This window comes from Ammodytes marinus (genome assembly GCF_949987685.1).
Source record: "Ammodytes marinus genome assembly, chromosome: 14".
Classification (NCBI taxonomy): Eukaryota; Metazoa; Chordata; class Actinopteri; order Uranoscopiformes; family Ammodytidae; genus Ammodytes; species Ammodytes marinus.
In genome coordinates, this window is record NC_137218.1 from 22,879,718 (window position 1) to 22,904,092 (window position 24,375).

At 39.9% G+C, this 24,375-nt stretch overlaps 2 protein-coding genes across 3 annotated transcripts in view; one reads left to right on the plus strand and one right to left on the minus strand.

The window, feature by feature from the left end:
- Positions 1-10,704, plus strand: part of cblb (Cbl proto-oncogene B, E3 ubiquitin protein ligase) — a 45,704-nt gene extending 35,000 nt beyond the window's left edge. Inside the window, exons 13-19 of the mRNA XM_080041701.1 lie at positions 159-250; positions 2,723-2,842; positions 2,952-3,016; positions 3,907-4,008; positions 4,815-5,006; positions 5,855-5,971; positions 6,919-10,704. Coding sequence (XP_079897827.1) covers positions 159-250; positions 2,723-2,842; positions 2,952-3,016; positions 3,907-4,008; positions 4,815-5,006; positions 5,855-5,971; positions 6,919-7,178 — 948 coding nt within the window. The 3' untranslated portion in view covers positions 7,179-10,704. The remainder of the gene's footprint in view (positions 1-158; positions 251-2,722; positions 2,843-2,951; positions 3,017-3,906; positions 4,009-4,814; positions 5,007-5,854; positions 5,972-6,918) is intronic.
- Positions 10,705-11,457: 753 nt separating this feature from the next.
- The window catches only part of LOC307261194 (CD166 antigen homolog), a 51,758-nt gene continuing 38,840 nt past the window's right edge, over positions 11,458-24,375 (minus strand). The window contains exons 8-17 of one of the 2 annotated variants that reach the window (XM_080041674.1): positions 22,448-22,572; positions 21,509-21,641; positions 20,390-20,502; positions 19,876-19,999; positions 18,441-18,562; positions 18,142-18,271; positions 17,222-17,248; positions 16,192-16,306; positions 15,458-15,579; positions 11,458-13,602 (exon numbers count right to left, since the gene is read on the minus strand). In XM_080041674.1, coding sequence (XP_079897800.1) covers positions 15,495-15,579; positions 16,192-16,306; positions 17,222-17,248; positions 18,142-18,271; positions 18,441-18,562; positions 19,876-19,999; positions 20,390-20,502; positions 21,509-21,641; positions 22,448-22,572 — 974 coding nt within the window. In that variant the 3' untranslated portion in view covers positions 11,458-13,602; positions 15,458-15,494. The remainder of the gene's footprint in view (positions 13,603-15,457; positions 15,580-16,191; positions 16,307-17,221; positions 17,249-18,141; positions 18,272-18,440; positions 18,563-19,875; positions 20,000-20,389; positions 20,503-21,508; positions 21,642-22,447; positions 22,573-24,375) is intronic. The other variant, XM_080041675.1, reaches the window with a different exon arrangement.

Sequence of the window (24,375 nt, forward strand, 5' to 3'; positions counted from 1 at the left end):
ATTTAAAAAGTTTCTGTTGGGTGTATTGGACTGCACTACCTTTCCCCCCAACACAATGTGGGACGAACACAATATATCTGATTAGGAATATGCTGTATTTAATGCTTTAGTTGCTCATATTTGTATTTTTTCCGCCTTCTCGTTGTGTGTCTGTGCAGCCTTTCTCTAATGGTGTGCAAGTAAGCGATGACTATGACATCCTTCCCTCACGGAGCTCGCCAACGCAGTCTACGGTTTCTAATAGCCACAAGTGAGTATAAAACACACACACGCACACACACACACACACACACACACAGACACACACACTCACACACACACACATTGGGAGTATTTAGTTAGCGAGATACTTTGGGTATCAAATCTCTTATGATGTACACCACCTGTGCATTAATATGGACAGATAAGATCGCACTAAAAGCGTGGGAGTGTATTTCTACTCTGCATCTGTGTAGTGGTACATTATTTTTGACCAGTCATTTCCTTTTGGACATGTTTTATGGTTGCTCTGACAACTCCTTATTTACAACAGTGTGTCCAAATGAAAGTGTGTGTGACTGTGAATCATAAAAAGATGATTAAAATGCTGGACAAACGCCTGTTTCATCAATGGGGTCATGCATGCCAAATCTCTTATTTTTTTTTTAAACTCAGCTTTATCTAATTTCCTGTACTAGAATGTGCACGGTTATTTGGCTGCAGGACTGTGTTGACCAAAGTGGGAATAGATAGAATAGAAAAGAATAGAATAGCTGTGTGGTCTGCAGTTATAAAGCAGACTTTGAGCAGCTACAATGAGCTTCATTTGGATTTTAGAGCTTCTTCTCATATACACATTAACCTAGTGAGATTGGAGTAGTATTTGGTTTGACACTTTGCCAGTTCCTATTTGTATGTAGCTTTAATCAGTGACAGTGTTCTGCCATCATTTTCCCAAAGTTTTTCTTGTATATATTTCCTCTTAGTCTAAAGTTCAGTCTTCTGATCCTCCTAATTTCCTTCCTATTTATTTATCTTTTTATTTATTTGTTTTTCACCTTTATTTAAGCAAGTGATTAGGACAAAGTTCTTATTTACAATTGCGGCCTATGTTGTTTCAGACTCAGGGACCTTCAACCAGTGAGGTCCTGTTTAGTAGAAGCCTTAGGGAGTGGTCCCTGCTAACAAACAGCTTTGTCAAACGATGGCCGAACATCTAATAGCCTTTTAGCTGCAGCCAGAATTAGATTAGGTAGTTCTGTGTATGGGGCTGGAGTGGAGGCACGGGATACAGCTGTCACTTCCCATGAAGCCTGAGCTGAAAGGGGAAGCTCTGGTTTTTTACTGAAAATAATATGGTGTTGTAAAATATATATATTAGAGTGATGCGCCCACTGCCCACTTCCTGTGCACAAACTGGTACCACTGACTTGCAAACATGCATTGGGATATATAACAGGATAACTAACTTACTCACACAAACAATACTGTATATAAACTATATAAACTATGACTATGACATGTATATGGAGTTATGCATCATGTGTGGTGGACACTTCCTTCACTGTTACCTTGTTTAATCATTTGTAAAAAGACACAACAGCTTGTGTACTTTGCACCTTTGCAGCACAACAGTAATACATAACGGGTCTTAATGAATCTGGCTGTGTTCTTCAGTCTGACTTTTGTAGAATTATACAGACTGAAGCTATGATAAGTCTTTCATTATTTATTCACAATTATTTTATATATATAAAACAACTGATATGGTACACTTCATGGCTTACTACTGTGCTCAGGAGTAATTGAGCAGAAATGAGAGAGTCGAGGGTGTCTCACACATTTCCCCAAAAACTTAGAACGATAACAACATACCCTTTAGATCTGGATTTTTCTAATATTTAGACCAGTGGTTCCTCGACTTTTAAAACCATGGCACACACACCCAATACAACATGCTGCTGTGAACATTGGCATATTTAACTTTGAATTAAGATTAAATACAATTTACAATGCTGGTTCAATATTCAATGCATTTTTCATGTTCAGGCATGAAAGACTCACACACACATTATGACTTGATCAGCAATACCACATTGTCACCATCATCATCATACTGTGATGGATATGTGTGTCCCACTAGTGGCCAAAACAGAAAGCCAAGTGGCTTTAACAAAAACAATCTGATTTCAGTTCTTAGGAATAGCTTTTTTTACTCTGTGAAGAGTTGCAAATGTGTCTCTTTTTTTATTCTTTTTATTTATCATTTTCACATTTAATACAAATTTGTCCAAAGGACCATTGTGTCAACGGTGCTTTATCAACCAGCAGGTGAAGGTAAAAGTTAAGTGTAGATCATCAAAGGGCGAGGAGAATTAAAGTAATTCTTATAAATGTTAACAAGGCAAATTAGTTTAAATGCAATACATGTGTCTCTTTTTAACGAGCTCTATTTACCGTGACACATCTTTTCAGTCAGAATTTCTGTTTGCTGTTGTCAGTGTGCATGTTGTGTTACTATGACAACCAGCCCACATCATCTATAGTCTAATGAAACTGCAAATTGAGCAAGGTTTGTTTTTTCAATATAATGTTTGTAATGTTCTTTTCTTCCTTTTTTTACCAATGCAGTGTATAATGTAGTTCAAATAAACATTGTGCACAATAACAAATGTAAAGAACCAAGTTATCTCTGTGCAGTTTGAATGTGCTAACTGTATGACTCATGGTCCTTGTTTTCCAGAGCGTCCAACCCTTTCAGCAGTCCTGTGGTAGAACGACGGCGGGTGGAGGATGACTATCAGATCCCTTCATCCAACCTCTGTCTGAGTCAGGCTCCCGTCAGCATCTCTCTACCCACCAGGTACCACAGCCTTCTCTCTATGTGTGTTGAAAGTTACTACAGGTATACAGCACAGCACTGGTGTTGAATGAAGCTGCTGTGAACCAATAAGATGTCCTCTCTTATTCAGAACCTTGGAGAACAGCTCTCCAGAGCCGTCCATAGAAGAGAAGAAGCCCCACCCACCTGAGCCTGGTGAGTCCCCACACCAGCACAGAAGATTTAAGAATTACAAGTTAAAAAATACATATATTTTTCCACTAACATCTTCATCTGGTGTAGTGAGTATTGCAGTGAGCAGGGTGAATACTATAATGCTCAGAAATTTTCTTTTTCAATACACTGGACAGTTAAGACGCCTTGTTTAATACACCATTAGTGGAGAGTTAAAGATCACATATTATACTCCATTATCAGGTTCAAAATTGTAATTTGGGGTTCTTCAATAAACTGTTTTCATGGTGTAGTGTCCGAAAAACCCTTTATATTTTCTCACAGTGCCATTGCTGAATCTCCTTTTTTCAGCCTCTGTCTGAAACGCTCTGTTTTAGAGCCTGTCTCTTTAAGCCCCGCCTTCCAAAAAGCGCAGTGTGCTCTGATTGGCCGTGAACTGAACTGCCAGTTAGATTCAGGGGAATCTGGGTATGTGGTTTATCACAGGTGGAGGTAGCGCTTAGTTAGGTTGGTAATGGAGGCTGCGTGACTTCTTGCCTTAAGTCATAGGGGAAGAGAAATCTGACTGGGGTTTTTGAACACAAGTTTTTAGAAAGGTGTCGTTGTTTTGTCCCATAATTTTGGAGTTTCTAGTCACAGTTTTTTTAAAGTGGAAAAAAACAGGAGTTCATTTAGCATAATAGGTGACCTTTAACATAAGAAAAATCATCTTGATACCACTATCCGTCTAATTGGTTCCATTTAAAAAATATTGAACCTTATAAAAAAGGATTCAATTCTATACAAACCAAGTGGAACTATGTAATGTCAATGGCAGAATTCATTAGAAAAAGGGCATATATTTAAAATTAATGTGCTATGCCCTTCTGGCTGCATTATATTGAACTCTTTGCTTTTTGTTTCTTTCACAGCTGGACCCTCAGAGCCTGTCAGGGGGATGGGCTCAGGTGCTCTCTGCTCCTTCAGCACCAATAAGACCCCCTCTGATTATGACATTCTGCTGCCCCCCCAAGGTAGCCTACCACAACAGTAACACACTACCAGACACCTCTCTCCTCTGTCGTATGCTGCCTGTCTGAGCCTGCTCTGATTGTAAAAAAGAAAATCTCTTTGGGTCATTTATCCCAGTGTGAAATGTGTATTCTTGACTTCATCCAATGAATCTCAAGTTATCAGCTAACATATATCCGTCACTTTTCTTTATTCACATATTATCTTCATTTTTGATTTGATTGTGTGATCACATCATCAGAAGATTTTAAGATGTATTCATAAACCCTATCAATAACATTAAAGTTCTAAAATGTTACACATGCTCATTAATGACAAAAGTAGTCAATGGCAATACATGTCTTTGTTCTCAGACTCTCTCCAGCAGTGCAACAGACATAAATAGTTCAATTAGGAAACATAAGTATAAACCATAATAAAGCAAATTGCATATACAATAAAATATACGATTGTATGGATAAATGATCATTGATTTAAAACCATCTTCTGTTGTTTTTAACATTTGCTCTTCAACAATTCTGCTCATCCCCGGCCTGCTAGCTGTTTGTTTTTTTACCACGTAAACCCCATTTCTGGGACTGGCACTTTGCTCAGACTTTATAGCAGCGTCAGCCCCCTCCCCAAACTGTGAATCAGAGCATAGAGAGTAGATCACTCAGTCTGTGTGTGTGTATGTGTGTGTGTGTGTGTGTGTGTGTGTGTGTGTGTGTGTGTGTGTGTGTGTGTGTGTGTGTGTGTGTGTGTGTGTGTGTGTGTGTGTGTGTGTGTGTGTGTGTGTGTGTGTGTGTGTGTGTGTGTTGTGTTGCAGCAGTAGAAGACCCCTTCAACAGCCGCGTTCCGTCCCAGCCTGGTCCAGCCCGTCCTCCTCCCCCGGCGAGACACAGCTTCACAGAGCTCTCCTCCTGCTCTTCATCCTCCTCTAACTCCTCCTCCTTCTCCTCTCTCATCACACGACCTCACAGGCTGTCTGCTGGGAAGGAGCACTTCCTGTTAACCCCCGGTGAGTTGGGGCAAAGTGGAAAAGAATATTGTTCATATCAAAATTACAGAGTGAAACCTACCCTCTCTGAGCAGCACAGTTGGTTTCGGCAGGGCACGGTTACCCTCGATCTAAATCTGGCTTGCGTTTCCACTGCCGACAGTACCCTTACTTGTTAGTCGGGGTAAAGCAAGTGCTTCAACCTACACCTTTTCCATCAGTACTATTGATAAGAAATGTCAATGTGTAAATTAAGATGACAACTTTTTTTTGTGTGTGTGTGTGTTTTTAACTTATGTACTGTCGTATATAATGTTGTGAATCTATGTGATCGAAATAAACTATACTCAAACTAAACGTACTTTTTAGGCGGGGTTTATGCCGGATGGCGCTGTAGCTTCCCCCCTTTTGGGACCCTTTGGGAGTGCTTGGTACCCCCAACGAAGCGGCTTCCTTATTTGGTACCCTTTCCAACTTTGACAGTGGTGACGCATATAAATGCGTGCCAAGCTTCCTCAAACTGAACGGTGTTTTGTGTTTTGTGCCCCCAACGGAGCCTTCAATGCAGCGATGGTTAGGGTTAGGGTTAAGGTTAGGGGATAGGGGATAGGGCCTTCCAGGCAGCGCTGCCTTGAAGGCTTCATTGGGGGCACAAAACACCATAGAGCAAACTGAACCACTCAGTGGAAACGGTGCTTAGGCTATCATGTTGTGGTACTCTATAATGATTTCCTTACATTACCTGTTTATTGTGCTCACTGAATTGTGGCAAAACTATCAATGTGCACATCATTTACAGCATGCATTTGTTGACAGACGGATAGCCTTATATAACCTGAATTCTTCTGTGTCATGTGTGCTGATTCCAGACACAGTGTTTGACATGCTGAACAATGCTGCTCCCCTGCCTCCGGTCAGACGACACATAGAACATGTGAAAGGCTCCAGAAGCTGCCTGGAGTATGAGCATTTACCAGCCAGTCAAGGTACAGTCATAGCTCCTTCTCAGCATATGAACTTCATAAATAGAGAGTTCTGGCCAGTTGTTAAAACATGACACTAGGACTCCCTTTGTGCAGATGGAAGAGGATTTGTCTGAAATGTTGACATTCCACATCACTTTAAAAGTACCCTGTATCACTTGAAGCAGCCAGAAAACATTTTAGCATTCCTATGTAGGAGCAAGAGATAAACGTACAATGAATACCTCCATTATCTGCTTTCTAGCAATGAGTCAGGCATTACTTAAAGGTCACATGCTATGCTCATTTGCAGGTTCAATGTTGTAATTTGGGTTTCTTTTATAAACTGCTTTCATGATGTAGTATCCAAAAAGCCTTTTTAAATGTATCACAGTGCCATTGCTTAATCTCCTCCTTTTGGGCTCTGTCTGAAACGCTCCTGGTTTTAGAGTGGAGCTGGAGAAAAAGAGAGAGGGTTGTTTTTTTCTCATACTTTGGGAGGCTCTACTCACACCAGGGGAAAACCATGAGAGTGCATTTTGCATAATAGGTGAACTTTAATGAAATAGATTTACCTTTATTTATACAGGTAAATCCCATTGAGACTGAAGACTCTTTTTCAAGGGAGACCTGTTCCCATTCCCACGTTTCCATTCACACACACATTCATACACCGATAGCAGGCTAATTATCGCGAGCAATATAGGGTTCAGTGTCTTGCTCAGGGATACTTCGACATGTGGCGGGGGGACGGGGGATCGAACCACAATTGTAAATCAACCCTCAATTGTGGTTTGAGGGTTGATTGCCCTAGAACCTGAATCCTGAACCTTTTGGAAAAAATGTCAAAGTCTTGTGCAGTGTTTAGTCTACAAACTGCTCCTAGAACACTAATAAGACTCTCAAGTTCCGGCCTGTGTGCCTGGGGGCAACCGTCCTCTCTGACATGATTTCTCTCCTCTCTTCCCCAGTATCCATGGAGTGTCTGCAGGCCCCCGCCCGGCCGCCCAAGCCCCTGCCCAGGAAGATCCCCCCGGACGGCCCTCAGCCCGGCAAACCCCTCAGCATGGACGCCTCGGAAAACATGGACGCCAAGATCGCCAAACTGATGGGGGAGGGTTACTCCTTTGAGGACGTGAAGCGGGCGCTGATGATCGCACAGTACAAAGTGGACGTGGCCAGGAACATTCTGCGGGAGTTTGCCTTAGTGGCCCCGAGACTCAACCTCTAGTCCTTGTGAAGACGGTGGAAAACTGTGGGGAAGGAGCACAACCATGAAGCTGTGCCTTTTGAATAGACTAGACTTTAAAAAAACCCACAAAAGGGCTTCTGCAGTCTGTTTGGAACAACAGTTGTCAAACAGAAAACGGACAAAATGAGAAATATTTAAAGGGAGACTCGCCTTCTGTTTGCGGAACGGACGGAGATGAAGACACAACGACAAAGTGGCTGTAAACCAAATCATAGCACGAAAAAAAACACGGAATCGAAAAAAAAATAAAATGACAAAAGACTGCCTGGGAGATGAGGTGCAGGCTTGTTGTTTGTTAGTTGTTGTTTACAGTGAGCTTTGCCAGTGCTGGCCTCTGGTTTTGAAATGCTCCTGGCTTTGTCTCTGGGAAGGGGCTTTGACTGTTGTAAAAGCTCTGCTCCTGCTACTATTACTGCTGCTGCTGCTGCTCCTTTCACATCACGCCACTTTACTTTAAAAAGGCCTTTTTCAATAGAACACGACTCATTTCAAGCTTTTTACACGCTCAGCCAGTTGTTAGGGCTCATTTATATTGTTTACAACCAGTAGGGGGAGCCAGACTTCCACCTTTTTTTCTCTCTTCTTTCACTTCTCTTTGTTCTGTCTCCTGTTTCGTTCATGTGTTGCCAATTAGAGGACACTCCGCTGCCTGTCTGTCTGTTTGCCTGCCTGCCTGCCTGTCTGTCTGGCTAACTCGTTATTCTTAACAAGGTCTCTTGAGTTGGGAGTGTTTAGAATGGAGCCAGAGGATGCCTTATTGATTCACTTGTTTGTTTCCCCAAGAGAAAACTGTCCAACTCTTATTGGGTGAGGCGGGGGAGAGCGTGGGAGGGTAAACTGTGCTGTTTGTTTACTGTTCTGGATGAATGACTTTCTTCATCTGTGGACAGCAGGCCTATGAATGTATATGTCCCGCATGGGCGAGTTATACCTGCTTAGTACACTATGAGCTCCTCAGGTCAAGTTTTGCACTTAAAGCTATAGTGTGTAGCTTTTTTCATATAAATGTATGTTGGTTGCATTCAAGCCATCGCCAAACTAGTTGACACAAAGTTGATTAAGCCTATCAGATTCACAGAGCTATCTGTATTTCTCAGTATGGCAGCGTTAAAAACCTGGTGTCAGCCCCATCACTGGCGCAGGAGCTCAGAAAATTCCCAAGAAGCACCCAAGAAATGTTTCACTTAATGATTCTGCTGCTCAGAAAAAACCTGGACGTACAGTAGAAGGTATTAAAATCTATGTGACATTACCAATGGCTTTCCTCATGTAGATGCGCCAACAGTTTTGATGAAATGACTCAGAATTCCTCATGGACGCAACACAAGTTATGCACTATAGCTTTAAGTGGTGGGAAATGTTTGTGACATGTTTTTCATTTCTCCACATCTTCAAAAGCCTGAGATGATCGTGCCTGCATTTCAGTTCAAGCATTTAAATGACAGGTGTGAGTCTGTTGTGTGCAGGATCCAGACTGGCTTTGATAGAGCTCAAGAGACAAATGTCCTCTGCAGCCAGTTGGCCTGTCTGCACTTCACTGACACAGCCATCACATGGTGAACATTCCCACATTCCACATGTTCTTTTTAAGGAATCTGAATTGGAGTGTGAGTAACTTAGTAGCCCTGCGGTAATTATGCATTTTAACTGATGTGACTTTGTTGTGTGAACACAGTACAGGGGCGGACAGAATGAGCATTTAAAAAACTATGACACAAGTCACATATGAACCTTCACAGGGCATTACAGGTGAACGTTTGAACCCCCTTTACCTCAGAATCTGGAAGCTGTGTTCCTCCCTACTGACTGCAAAGATGGCTCGCCTATGCAAATAATGGATTTCTTCAAATGTAACACAGTATTATTTCTATGACCCTTGTTTGCTTTTTAGTATAGTACAAAACATGTTAAATACTAGATTTGTGCCAAACCATTTAGGGGTGTATTTTTTTCATAATAAGGGCTATGTTTACATGGATGCTAAAAGCAGGTCATTATTCTCATTCCACTTAATTCCAAATTGATACATGTAGAATTATTATTATGTGCTTTCATAGCAGTCACACAAACTCAACTCACTCCCTATGGTTACACATAGATTGTGTACACACAGTCATTTTTGGGAATCAGAACTTGTTGTCTGTAAAACATTGGGCAGAAAGAGAGAGAGAGAGAGAGAGAGAGAGAGAGACAGCTTACTGGCTAGAATGGGGATAGATCAGATGACTAGGTGTTTTCGTCCAGAATAAGACATTGCGATGTCAGTAGGATTTGTTCTAACTCTGTCATCCTAACTACTTTATATCAGGACTGTAATAACTTAGATCTTTCTAACAGTTGATGTTTCACAGCTTCTGTCCATCATAAATGGGCTATCAAAATGAATAAGAGATGAGGTAATGTTCTAATGATACACACACTGTTTTCTTTTATTTACATGTACATGTATTCACAATGTGAGGGTATGAAACCAAAAGTGAAAGAAAGCATTTTTAATGTTTTACCTGAGTGAAGTTTTTGTGTCTTGGAATTAGCCAGACAACTATGGTTCTCATTTTTATCATCATGATCAAATGAGGTTATCTTGAACCTACATTTGACATATACATACTTCTAAGCATAGCCAGGTAACTACTATATAGTGGCCGGATTTACAACAGGTTGCAGTGTGCACGTAAACATGGTGAGTGTGGCTCTCTGTGCTGCATGGTCAACCCTACAGTAGGTATAAAATGATGCTGCGTGATGGAGACCTGTCAGTGATTGTGCTTCTATAAAGTCTACAATCTGGGAGGCACAACAACATATATTGTTTTATATTATTTATTATACAGACATTGAGCCCCCCCCACCCTCAAATATATCCATAAAGAGGATGTATCCACCCCTTTGCCATTCCATTCCCTTTTTTTTTTGAGTAGCACTTTAAAGGGGAACACCACTGTCACTTAGAATGCACATTATGTTAACATTGGAGCCTAAAACAGTCCATAAAACATTATTACATTTAAGAATGTCAGCTAAACAAAAACCCATATACACAGAATTAGCACTTAGATACTGTATACTAAGACATCAGCTAAGCAGGTCTCTTCTCTGACAATAGGAAATAGAATTTGTGGACCTGCCAAGTTCATTTACCTTTAGCATTCAAATGAGAATATGTTGTTGCAGAGCTATTAGATAAATTAAATTAGAGCAGGCGAGAAATTCAGTGGCATTCCCCTTTAATTTGAGGCTTCATTTATGCACTGGCCTGTTTTCACATTTTAATTATTATTTTTTTCTCTCAAACTTGAATGAGCTCAGACATTTTCCATTCCATGGGACTCCCTTGTGAAGAGGGGGTAAGTGGCCTTACATTGCAAGCGGCAGTCTTACTTTTTCTAATTGCGTTTTTCATATTAATGTGCTCTGGTGACAAAATACAAAGTGTTGATAATATTGTAAAGCATAGTGTAATGTGCAATTAATTTATACATTAGTAATGCTTTTTTTTCTTGATATGTTGTTTTCATGGATACGTAAATAAAAAGTCATGATTCCTTTGTTTTTTTTTATGTGTGTTGCGTGAGTTTTGTGTTTGTTCAAGTATTGGATAAACTAAACATTACTTTGAGCTTGTTCTACTGAGTTAGAGGAGTGCTGATTGGTTCCTGTAATTCAGCAGGAATACCAAAAGCATGGCAACCACAATTATGACTCCAGGGGGTTTGAGACTGCACTTTAACTATACTGAAGTCAGAGCATGACAAAGCTCTCTGACAACTGATGGAAGGTACTTACTAGTCCCAACAGTGAAATTACTCCTAAAGTAACAGAGAATGCCTGTGATGCTTCATGCTTCTCTATTAGCATTCACTGTGGACTGGAAATAGGCTAAGGAAGAGTAAGTTGTAAACAAATCCCAGGTGCCAAGCCAACAATGGATATTTTCAAGTGGGCTGTAATTGTGGAGCAGCTAAGTGCTTATTTTCGTTAGAATCTTTCAGTTAATGTTCCAAGTGTGAAAATTGGCCTGAGCAGTCTCCATGGGTCACTTGACAAGAACATTGTCCGAGACATTTGAAATTTGCTCATAGAAATGTATTGGGTTTTTTCATTAAAAACGTTTTTTTTTAAATGGCATGTTACTTTGTGTCAGTGCATATAAATACAGATATATAAGTTGGGACTGTTTAACAAAAAACCAACATACACCACACAAAACTTTTCTTTTTTTCAAAATGTACACTTTATTGTCAACAACGGTACAAAAACAAAGGTCTGTCTTTACAACACTACTATGGCCTTCCTCTTCTTACCCTCTTTGGTTTCAATGATGACCTGATTATTTGATAAGGAATAAAAGTCATGAGGAAAAAAAAATGCACAAGGCGAAATTCTAATGTAAAATCTACTGATATCCTATCAATGCAATTTGGAAAACCATCACACAGTATGAACATATCAGTGTCATTTTGCCAATGCTTGATGAACAAGTGTGCTACATCGTTAACTCCTACAATCTGTTTAAAAAAAAGAGTAGGAGTATTAAATGTCTTGGATACAGATCGGAAAACTGTCCAAGAGACAATCAAGATCAACTGGTGCATGGTTGCTTCACGTTCACATTAAGTGTTTTATTACCAACCAAAACTATCTACATCTAAAGCTCTTGAATGTGAACCTAAAATACTGACTATTACTTTCTCCCCTGTGTCAACATACTATTGCAGCCTACAGGAGTTCCGCGTGTCGTACCTTTAAAACCAAAATTAGGTTTTTGCTAGACGAAGACTGAAGTGACTATTGACAAAAGTCATAATCCACAGGTGGTTTATGAAATATGAACAGTTTATTGGTTGAGGTGAAACTGTTTTATTGTCAATTAAACAGAATACTAATTTAACCTAAAGCTGAACAATACTTTTCAATACGATTCCCCTCAAACTGTATTATCAACACTAATTCTTTGGTAGGTCACTGGGGTGTTGCATTGTGGGATGAACCAGGGCAAAATGTCAATCAAGAGAGCCACCGCATCGACAGTATTCTAAAGCCGTCTTCTGTGTTGGGATATCCTTTACACAACTGAGCCAATAAGAATAATGATAGCACAGAATAAGTGCAGATAGTGTATAGCCTAATTCACTGTCATGTAACTGTCCTAACCATACCTTATCCGTACCCTTTTCAGCACTTTCTCATGCCTTACACACAGGCTTAACAAACAAAAAAAAAAGACTCATCTTGCATTCTGCAGTATTGCCATCCAGGTAAGGTTGCACACAGAATATAAATACATCAAAAACACAAACAAACATTATTCAGACCTTGCCTCGGTGAGCTCTTTCAAGATAAAAACATGAAACAGAAAATATTAAGTCTAGTCCAAAACCAACCACGAGGATAGCAATTGGGAACGGGAGAGCTGAGGACAACAACAGTGTAGTGTATCAAACTAAATCACAGGTGAACAAACGCATGTTAGCATGAATCAAACATGATGGCAATCAAACATGATGGCAGAAAACACTTTTGCACATCTGACTAGTTGAACTTCTCCAATGACTTCTTGCCTTGTATTATTTTTAATTTTTTATCACATAAAAGTATTTTGTAACATGAAAGGCTTAAAAACTCCCTCCTGAAGCGATCGAAAATGAATTTACAAAACAACTAATAAGTGGTTTGGGCCATAATGAACCATTTGCTGATGTCCAATTTCTAAAACGCAGTAAAATTATATTTTGGGGGTCACAGTTAGTATGTACAGAAATCCTTCCCTGTACTATAAGGACTAGGGCTCTATTGTTTTGGACATCCATTAACAAGATATTGATCAAATCAATTTGCCAGTGTTTGAAAATGAGAGAAGAAACGTCCGGAGGTTAAGATATGTTTGACAACAGTTTCAGCAGGGTTTTACAGCAGTGAAGTGTCTTCTTTTCTGAGCATAGCCAATCAAAAGGCTTTGTTTTCTTCTACATAAAATGCTCATTGAATGCCCAGCCAGGGCACAAACATAATTCGTTTTTTTTTTAAACAGGTTTTTAAAAAGTGTAGACGTACATTACAATCTTTGAAGGAATTTAAGATCGAGCAAACAATAATCCTAAAGGAAAAACTGAGCGACGAAAAAAAAAAAAATCCCCACCATTACATCCCTCACAGAATGGCTCAAACAAAACACAACAGGGAGCATTCACCAGGAACACAGTTAAAACTAAATGACACAGTAACACAATGACGCAGCCTCATTGCAGACTTCAGACAGTGAGGTGGGACAGACAGCAGGCTGTGGCAGGACTTGATGGTAAAAGTACTTTTGATTGTTGCTTTTTTTAAGTGGAGCCTGGTGGAACTCGTCAGCAGCCAACTGGGAGTCTGTTGAATGTGGCAAGGCTACTTCCAACTGGTTCTGCGCCCACAAGGAAAAATACAGAGAAATAAGAGTCATTAACAATCTTTTCAATCAGGCAAAACTTAAACGTGATGCCCAGAAAACCCCTTTATACAGTCATACATTGATATTATTAATATTAAAGGATAATTCCAGTTTATTGCAACCTAGATCTTATTTCCCTAGTTTTGTCCATCAGTCCTATCTAGTATGACAACCTGGGACCACTGGGAAAAAGGTGACATCACTCCAAGTACAAAAGACTTCAGGGGCCAGAAATATGATCGAGGAATATACATAATCAAAACCATTTATACACGACACCTCTTCCAACACACAAGCTCATAGCTGGTAGCATGACAATGCTAACATGCCAATGAATAAGCTATTAACATGTTAACAATCTTAGTTTGAGCGTTAGCGTGCTAGAATGTCCTTCTATACAAATGCCTTCTCCGCTATCACTACAACACACAGTCAAACTGGACAACGTTTCAAACTGGAGTTTTTTTAAAGCAACAAACAGAAACAGAAAGTATGGTGGTTATGATTATCAACAGTCATAGACTAGAGTATTGGACAAACTGCAATTCTGACCAGATGATGGCACTACTGTACAATATTGCCCATCAATCCATCCAATAGATGTAGAGCTATATCAGTGTGGACCAGTGTTGGACTGAAAGACAGACATTGCCATTAGTGTGTCTAAAAGCCAGGTGGCATGCTCTAAAAACCTGACAGTGTGCCCGATAAACAGAGAAACCTTTTCACCTCAAGAGTGGTGAAAATGTGTTGCTATGGAAACCATGGTTACATCCATCCATTTAGGGAAATGAGGCATGTGTTCCCACTTTAACAATGATTCATGAAGCAGAAGCAGAAGCTGACATATATACATATGCACGGCTTTATGAATCGGATAAAAAAAACAATGTTTAACATTTAAAAGGTTCCAAAGATTTATGCATCTGGTAAGATGATCAGACAGGGGTAAACAAACCAAATAAAATAGTTTGGTCAGTGGGCGCATCTTTTATGGTAATGTTTCTCTTGCTATTTTTACTGCCTGGCACAGGAGAAATATGTGCCCACTCTTTATGCTGCCAACAAAGCTCCGATTGGCTCGGTTCGCTCTGGTGTGTGTGGTTTCTCAATGAGCATAACACCAGACTAATTTGAAACCGGGCTCCACTTCATCAACATGATCTAAACCAGTGGTTTCTGACCTGGGGGTGTAAATCTGAGAGCTTGCAAGATGACTACCAGTGTAAAGAAAGACAAATAGGCCTATTTCCTCGTTAAGTCGTTAATTTCTTTTTGAACATGTCCTTGTGAATTATGAATTTAACCTCTCCAGGCTCCTAAAATCAAACAGAGCAAAGTGATGCATTGGTCACACCTTTCTCCACATGCTGTGAAGAGGGGTTCCATCCAAACATATTTATGTTGAAGGGGTGACAGGCCAGAGAGGAAGGGGCCCACTGATCTAGAGGCAGGAAGTCAGTGTGTAACCTGAGCTTTATCTCTGTTTTCTTTTCTAAATAAGTGTGACCAAACCGTTTTAAAAATCTGTCTGATCATCCGACCAATGCTACGTCTAGCCCCGTTTTCTTTTTAACAATGTTATCCCCCTGTTAGACGGCTCACTTGCTTTTGCTTTGAGTACTAGGAAATAAAAATGCTGGCCGAAGCTACAGAAATAAGACACACGTTGGAGTAAAGGGGAATTATATATAATGACTTGCATACTGGCGTGCATAAAGACATTCCAATTGAAGTATTTTCACTTAAAACCTGAAATGTAACTTGATTAGACTGACTGTGTGGCTGTGTGTACGTGTACAGTATATTTCAAAGTTCCAGGTCTTACCTCTTTCATCACATGTAGTACAGCAGCCCGGGTGCCTTTAAACAGCGTGGTTGTTCTCCTCTAGTTTCTTGCTCTCTTCAGTGGTTCCCGCCTCCTTCTCATTGGTTTTCCAGCTTCCTTGTCTGTGGTGAATACAGATTTTTTGAAGAAACACACACGTCAAGAGCTGAGCTGCTGAAACAAGAACCACCAGTTCCCTTTCCCACAGCCATTAGCACACTAAATAAACCAACAAAAATGCAAGTCATTTTCACTCCTGCTGCCATCCCTTAATAACCAAGCACTTTTGTTGCACTTAAAATACTTTAACATTTATTTATTTACTTTTTTTGTATCCCACTGAAAGAGCTGTGTGTTGTATTTTTATGTTTGTATGTTGGAATACATAAGTTGAGAGTGTCTAAATGATTCTGGTTGTATTCCTATGCAATGACAGTAAAAGCTTTCTGATTCTGATTTCCTACGTTCTCCTCTGGACTCACACACCTACTTCGGCCATATCTCCCTATGCTACATGCTCAGCTGCTTATCACTTCTTAGAAATATGAAAAGATTTTGAGGCTGAAATAAGTGTTTGTTCAATCTTTTGTAATACACCATGGTTGTACTTGTAACCCACGAGCACCTTCCCTCTGATTATAATTCTGAATCCATTCTAACACTGCCTTCTGTTTGGAATGCAAAATATAAATGTGCTTGTCAGTGTGGTGCTTTTTTTGTTTTTGTTTTGTTACCTTGAATTCTTCATGTAGAGCCAGTAGATGAGTCCCACCACAGCAGCAGCTATGAGGAGCCCTGCCACCACGCCCACTATGAGCTTTGACTGGTCTCCTGATTCCTCCTGGGAGTCTGAAAACACACAGCAGTGCTCACAACAAGGCATAGCATACCATGTGTCCTCCTTACAACAGTTACTGTGATGCTCCAAGCTTAACATTTTATAGCTTTAGTTTTACACTTGAAAATCCCACTCCACTACCTCTTCAAACTCCCTTCTGTTGCACTGGTTTATAGTCAAGCTATAAAGTTTCATCTACTGACACTTCATCACATAACACTTTATTGGTTTATGCGCGCGTGTGTGTGTGTGTGTGTGTGTGTGTGTATATAGTTCAGCGACTTGTTCTTGTTGTTACTGTAGTGACGTGAAACCACACCGAGCTGAGTTTTGTTTATATTCTGGAGAACATCAGCAGTGCACAATGGATATCTTAAGAAGGGGTGATGGTGGCTGCTGTGTTCCTATTTATAGAGCTCATCACTCTCCATTTCCTCACCAGGTTAAATGAACCAGAAGAATCTACATGAGCTACAGAGTTACTGACGTTTCATCTTTTAAATGTGTGTATAGTGAATATATAGATGTAGTATAAGTACATTATACTTTGAATCAAACGCAGCCCAATATTAATATTTAGTTGAAATAACGGCATGCACAGTGTCACACGAATGGGTCTGTTTTTATATCATTTTAAAATAACTACAGTATGCATAGTCCTTTCATGTAATCAACAGGCCATCTGGATAGTTGTTCTACTTTGCATTAGTGAGCAAGCCCCAAGCAAAATAATAAGGATAGAAAAGCTGAGATGAGGATGGGTGTTCATACACAGTATTGTCTGCAGGTACATAAGCAGAGAATGCACCAACATGACAGTTTAAAATATTCCAGGTTTTTATCTCGAGACTAATTTGATCAATTTAAATCTCCACAAAACAGTCTAGAAAAATAAAGATAAGGGCAAAGAAAACAAAAAATCTTACCTTTTTTCTCATCGTCATCCTTAAAAACTGAAATCAAACATAAATAAATTAGAAATCATAAAAATAAAAACGTAACAAATCATAAATATGCTGTTTGTCGAAAAAGAACCCAAAGGCGAACCAAAAATCGAACGTAGTAGAGGCGTGGCCGCCAGGTGCGGGCTCACAGAATGATAAATCAACAACAGGGCAAACCGTACGGGGGGGGGGAGATGAAAGCAACAATACATTCGGAAAAAGGGAACACATTACTATGCTAGCAGAGTACGTGGCAGGCAGTAAGTCTGAGGCAGCATGAAAAGAAAGGCGAGACAGGTTTTGCATCCCAACGAACAAGAAGAGACCCAGCCAAACCCAGGCGAGAGTGAGGAAGGACAGGCAAAAGAGAAGGATTATCACAGGCACAGAGGAAGTCTGAGGAGGAACAGCAAAGGCATATGTATGAAAAGGAAGGATGCCAGTGGAGCGGTAGCCTTTGACAGTCCAGGCCCATCCTTAAACACTCCTGTCTTTGTTTAGCTCTTTCTTTCCAGTACCCATAGTCTAGTGTGCCTGTATGTAACTTATCTTGTGGTCCAACAAGAATTTCAGTGTTACATTGAGAATATATTATAAGAATGAGGCTCCAGTAATCTACAAACGGATGTGTACATGGTCAACCATGTTACTGGCTGAGAAGAGCTGTCACTATACAGCAAACTTCTGTCATTCCATGTTTTAATGGACATTAAAAAATCCATGTGCAAAAAAAATGGCTGCCTACTTGGCCTTACATATGAACTCAAGAAGGCATATGTAAGACTTAACATGTTAAGTCTGTACAAAGCTGTCAGTGTTAGTATCCACCACATAGAAGCGTTATTGCACCCTTTTCCACCGATTGGGGAAAATCAAGCCAGCCAAACGGAGCAGTGACTTACTAGAGGCGACATTGATGGTCCTGGCGTCTTCTCCGTGCTTGTTGGAGACGGTGCAGGTGACGGTCAGGTTCAGCCTGGGGATCACTGTGATTTTATGGGTCGCCTTGCCGTTGACGTAGGAGCTCTCCTCCTGGAAGTACAACAAATAAATAAATAAGGAATACTCACAGGGTTTAAGAGGCTCCTACACACTTGAAAGAATACAAACTAACATATACAGCATATATATATAGATAACAAATAAGATGCAAACCGGGGGTAAGATAACAACCTTTAACGTGCATGCTCGAGACACTTACGTTTGTGCTGTTGACGCTCCATTGGAAAGTGGGCTCTGGTACTCCCATAGCCTCACAGGTCAGGACTTTGTGCTTGCCATCAGCAGCACGCTCTTTGTTAAGGTCGGCGATCGCTGGCTTTCCTGCACACAATTAGGTAAAAAAATGTCATTAAAACACTATTAGGGGAAGGTGGGGTGATTTGTGCATTTTGGAAGTTGCAAAACCCCTTGTTTCTAGAAAACCGTGGAAGAAATTGGAAATGTGACCACATATTTAAGAAGAGCCATCCATTTGACTCATCCTGTAAAGAAGGGAGACACAAGGAATAAGATATAAGCACATTTAAGCTCAAAAAACTGTGTTTTGCCTTTCAAAGTAAAATTTCCATGATCAAGGTTTTTTGATTATTGTGTCTGAACAATTATAGACACGTTTGAAAACATTTGACACATGTTTTAGTGCTTTGGTATGCTACACTTTGAGTCTATATAGTTAGCACAATGTCAACCCTAAATTGCTGCATCATGCCTATTATCCAAAATTCTGGGGATGGGGTGATTTGTGCGCAAGGGCCTGGGTGAGTTATAAGTAAGTAAGTAAGTAAAATGTATTTATAAAAGCACATTTATGACAGTTTGCACTGTCCAAAGTGCTGTACATAGTGCATTCAGTAGGTAAACAATGAAGGTAAAATAACAATAACCAAAATAAAAGACGTAAAGCCCATACATCCACATAAACACAGATAGTAGTGCAGAGGTAAGTAAGTAGTGCAGAGGTTAATGGGGAGGAAACACCAGGGTGTACATATGGGTTTTGAGCCTTGATTTAAAGGCAGAAATGTAGGGGGAATCACATTTGTCAGGTGGCAGTTGGTTCCACAAGCACGGAGCAACTAGTGCAAAGTACATTTCTGAGAGTTGTGCCAGTGGCATGGCTGTATACGCTGGTCACCAAAAGAAAGTGATAGTCTACAGTAGCTCAGGAGAGAGTGACATCTCCATTCCACTTAACGACACCACTGATGAGAGTTCAGATGGCCAGAAAGATGATGATGGTGACTTTGTCATTGTGACACAATGACGCACAAATCACCCCACTACGTGGGGTGATTTGTGCGACAAGACAACTTTTTTTCCGAAAGCTATATTTCTTAAACAGTTTATTCCAGATCCAAAGTTTTTATTGCCAGGGATGCACAACATCCTGAAATATATGTACATATTTGAGTTGGAGACATAACTGTCAAGGCCTCACTTTAAAATCACTTTGAGTAAAAAGTTGCACAAATCACCCCACCTTCCCCTATATAATATTGTTTTTAAGACATCACATCTACATTTTGTAAAGAATAACTGAATTTACTCCATGGCAATTTTTTTTTTTTACTTTTTCAGTGTTCCCACTCTTTTCAGACAACAGATATAATTTGACTAATGGGACACACACTCACCTTCTACCAGCAGCTCAAAGCTCTGACGGCGCTGCAGCCCGGCCATGGAAACCTCACATGTGTAGACTCCTGAATCGGCATAGGTCAACTTGCTCAACTCCGGCTCCTTCACTTCCTTTCCATTCTGAAAACCACAGTCAAAACGTCAGTCTAAAGTGAACCTGTAACTCTCATTTATCTAATTTCTATTTAGATAATTTTTTTTTGTCATTTTTAACTTTATTAGACAGATTTGGAGAGACAGAGTTGAAATGGGGCAAAGAGGGGAGGAACATGCAGAGAACTGACAATGAGTTGGGTTCGAACCCGGGTCCACTGCTAGGCCTGAGCCTCTAGGGGGAAACGCATTTAGGCTGAGCTCAGCCAACTACTCAACTATTCACTGCAGTCAGGTTTGATTACTTGGTAGAGAGAACGTATCCAACGTTCTTGGATAATCGTTTTATTTCCTTCTATATATATATATTTCTATGACACTTTTCTCAGATCAATAACACAACCCTAACACTATTACCTTTGTCCAGGACACTGTAGTATCACCAGAGGCCATCTTCTCCATCGTCACAGCCAACGACTCTCCTGTCTTCTTCACAACCTTTCCACTGGGTTTCAGAGTCAGGTCCAGGTCTAAAAGAATGTTTAAAAAGACATAACAAGATGAGCAAAAGCCAAAAGCCAACAGTTTTTTTTTAAAACATTGACATTAACACAAAAAAAAATAGATCTGATATCATTATTTAGTATTTGCCAAAATAATACAGATCTATTGTCTTGTCTGACACCTTATTAAAAATACACAAGACTCCTCCTGTGCTTGTTGAGCAGCAGAGCACTGATCTTTACGTACAGACCTACAATTTGACAGCAGTGTGTCTTTGCAGTTTATCATTACATTTTGGGGAAAAGAGGGGAATAAATCCCATCAAACAGAGAATTTAAATGTTCAGCTGCCAGACTGATAGCAGGAGCAACTGCAACTTTCCTTTATCTGCGATGCTCCCTTGAGACACACTGTCTGACACGGTCATAAAAATAGCTATTGTTTTTCTTTTCTTATTCCTCAGTCGCAAAGCTGGGAGCTGAAAGGATGACTTCTGTGTGAAATGCACTGAAGCTGCAATATGAAAGGGAGGGAAAATGTGTCAGAGCTATTATAATGATGTGACACATCTGAACGGAAGGCTCAAAAATATATATATTCACCTGGGAAAAATTGGGGAGTCGTTACTTCAGGGAGTGCTGGTGAACGGTAGGATCGGTTGCCGGAGCTTGTCGCCCACACAAATACTTTCTGCTCGCTAAATGTCAGAAATGTCTAATAAGTTCCCCTTGTCCCTTCCTGCCACTCTCTTATGCTCTGCCTCTCTGGGCTCTCTTGAAAAGGTGGAATTTGATTAGCATTACTCTGCTGCTCCCATGACTTGATTTACAGGGTATAAAAGTGCTTTGTTACGTATAGGAAGGAATAGGAATTTTAACTCTTTAGGGAGAAAGGGAGTTTTTTTTGGGGGGGAAGCTGCTGTTTGTTGGCTCAAGGCTGTAAGAACAAGGAGGTTTTGTATGTGTTTTATAGCAGTGACTTTGCTGTGTGTTTGTGTACAGTATCCTAGGACCCTCTGCATAATGTACTCACAGTTAACAACGATGCTCTGGGCTGCCTCCATTTTCTCATCGTCAGCCAGGGAGCATTTGTATTCGCCCGCAGCCTCTCTGCTGATGGCAGGCAGAGTGTAGGTGTCAGAGTTCTCCACCGGCATCTTCTTGCCCTGGTTTAGAGAGAAAAAGAGGAGGAGATTCAATGATAGAATGTCAGGAGGAAATGACAAAGAAAGGAAGACAGAAGAAAGGATCAAGTCATTTTTTTAAAAGAGGAATGAAATGCAGATGTCCACTTTGTTATTTCAGATGAAATACTCTCAGCTACAGTCAAACATGTAAGCCCTACATATATAAATCTATATGATATCAAAGTTGGGTGTCTCAATAAGCTTTAAAAAATTCTAAATATGAATAAATATTACAAAACTTTGTTAAAAAAAAACAGGTTGTTTACTCTCTAGAACATTTGAGAGGACTGTGTAGCCGTGGCCATATCAAACAGTCTCCATTACCACAGTTATTGTCTTTATAGAACGTTCGGGTTAGAGAGCTGCCTTGGTTGACTCAAAATACTTATTCAATATGAAATAGGAACCAGAGCATAGCCTGCCTCATCTAAAATGAATATCTGTAAAGTTTATCAAACTTAAATAACATGATCTTTATTTGGATTGATATGCCTCACTCTTTTCAGATGCTTAGTATCACGCAACTAACTCCCCAAATTACATACTTAGAAGGATTTTGTGGATTTGAAATCCCCCTGATATGTAACCATCATCATTGAGTTCTAGGATTCCTTTTGAATAACACTTTCGAATCGATTTCCGAAGAAGGATCTATAAATAAGTGATAAGTGGTAATGAGTGGCTGCCACAGTCTTCATGGTGTAAACAATGGCTGAATTCTCAATGAGCAAACTGTTATTCCACAGCAGTACTCAGTACACACAGTGCTCCGGGCTGGGACTGACCTTGAGGTGGAAGAAGAAGGAACTTGGTGGGGGGTTTCCGTCAGCGTGACACTTCAAGGTCACGTTATCTCCCTCCACGATGGGCCCCTTGGACAAGATCTGAAGACTAACTTTCTCTGAGGGATCTGAAAGAGAATAGAAAGAGTGGAAGGAAGAAAAGGAAGCATGAGTGGCATTCTTCATTGACTGAATCACACTGGATCAATTCCAACCATCGAGATGATAACAGACGGCAAATATTTCAAGAGGTGACTCAATCAGCCAGTGACTACTACCCGGACACATTTTGGTCGCAACACTTTTTTATGGGTTCACAACTACGTGCAAAAGTAAAGGCAAGAAGTCAGTGTTATCTTATTTGCTGTTCATTTCTTACAATAAAAAAAGAAATGTCTGAGTAGCAAGAAAATCTTCCGACGTGACGCGATAAAGAACCAATACATACAGTATGAAGCAAAATGTAGATACTATGATTAGTAACCGGTTAAATAATACAATTATTTAAAATTGATCCAAACCAAGGAAATTGCAAGAAATAGTGGTTGAATAGGGCTGAATTAGACACACATGTGGAGAGGTTTACCATTATAAATAGCTATATTTAGTTTTATTATCATTTTGACGCTGGTGATCTTTCTTTGATGCTGAAAAAAACCTCTAGGCTATGGGGGGGTGCCAAACCTGTCTCTAGCTGGAAAACACTGTCGTTAATTAGGCGTGTACACTACCCCCCCTTTACTAGTATCTTAGCAATAGTAAATTATATCCTGAACTTTCCACCGCCAAGGCCTCCCTAACTCTCATTCATTGGTCCAAGCCTCCCACTTCACCCTCAAGGTTTAGGGATGCGTTCAGGAACACAAAGAGTGCACTGACTTTAACTCCCTGTTGGAATTCCCCCCAGTCTATCAAATCCTGAGGAAAAAAATTGCTTTGGCGAAAGCCGAGCCAAACACATTGTTGTTCACTGCTTGGCCATCATGTGCAGTTCCTAGAAACTTGTGATAAACCAACCAACCCCCACCCCCCCCCCATCACAAGTTGTTAAATCCTACAAGACCTTCCTGTACTCAATCAACAACTATCTCAAGCTAGCACTGGCTGTCAACAACTTCACATGTGACTGTATATTTATGCTATACATTTCACAGCCAGACCCATATGCATTAAACAGCACATGCTATCATACAACTTATATTATATATACACACATTTATACATTGTCGATTGTACCTATATTTCTTGCAGTGTCCAATTCAACTCAGGCTTCACCAACATTAATCAGAAATAAACATGACGATTCCTATCTTGAATCATGATGTGTGAATATTTGCTGTGTGAATCATTTCTAGGGAACTCTGCCTTAAAGGATTAAACATTTGTTCATTTTAGACATTCAGCTGTTTCTCTAGTTGAGTGTTAACAGTGAGTGAGTTATTATCTTATGTTCAGTGTCTTGTTTAAGCACATGTTAATGTTGTGGACACAATACGATATAAAGATGAATGCAATTTGAAATATACAAATTTCAAAATATACTAAATACATTATATCGTATCCACTGCAGCTTAAACAAATATATATATATTTTGTGTTTTCTGGTGCTGAAATTATTAATGAAAAAATCATTGTGGCTGCCTTTTGGTCAGACTTCAAAACTTCCTTGTCTAGCTATTATAACATATTTAGAAATATAATGTAACAGAACAACTTAATAAGCATAAGTTGATGAATACATACAGTATACTAATTTCCATTTCTCTGTGTATGTGTCTGATGTGATTTCAGATACAAACACTGCAGTGGTCAGTGAACAGAGTTACATCAGGTACTGCTGCAATGTGTATAATTACTTCATTCCATATTATGCACCTATGATCAGGAGTGCCCAAAATACAGATTGAATGAGACCAAACATGCAAATGTAA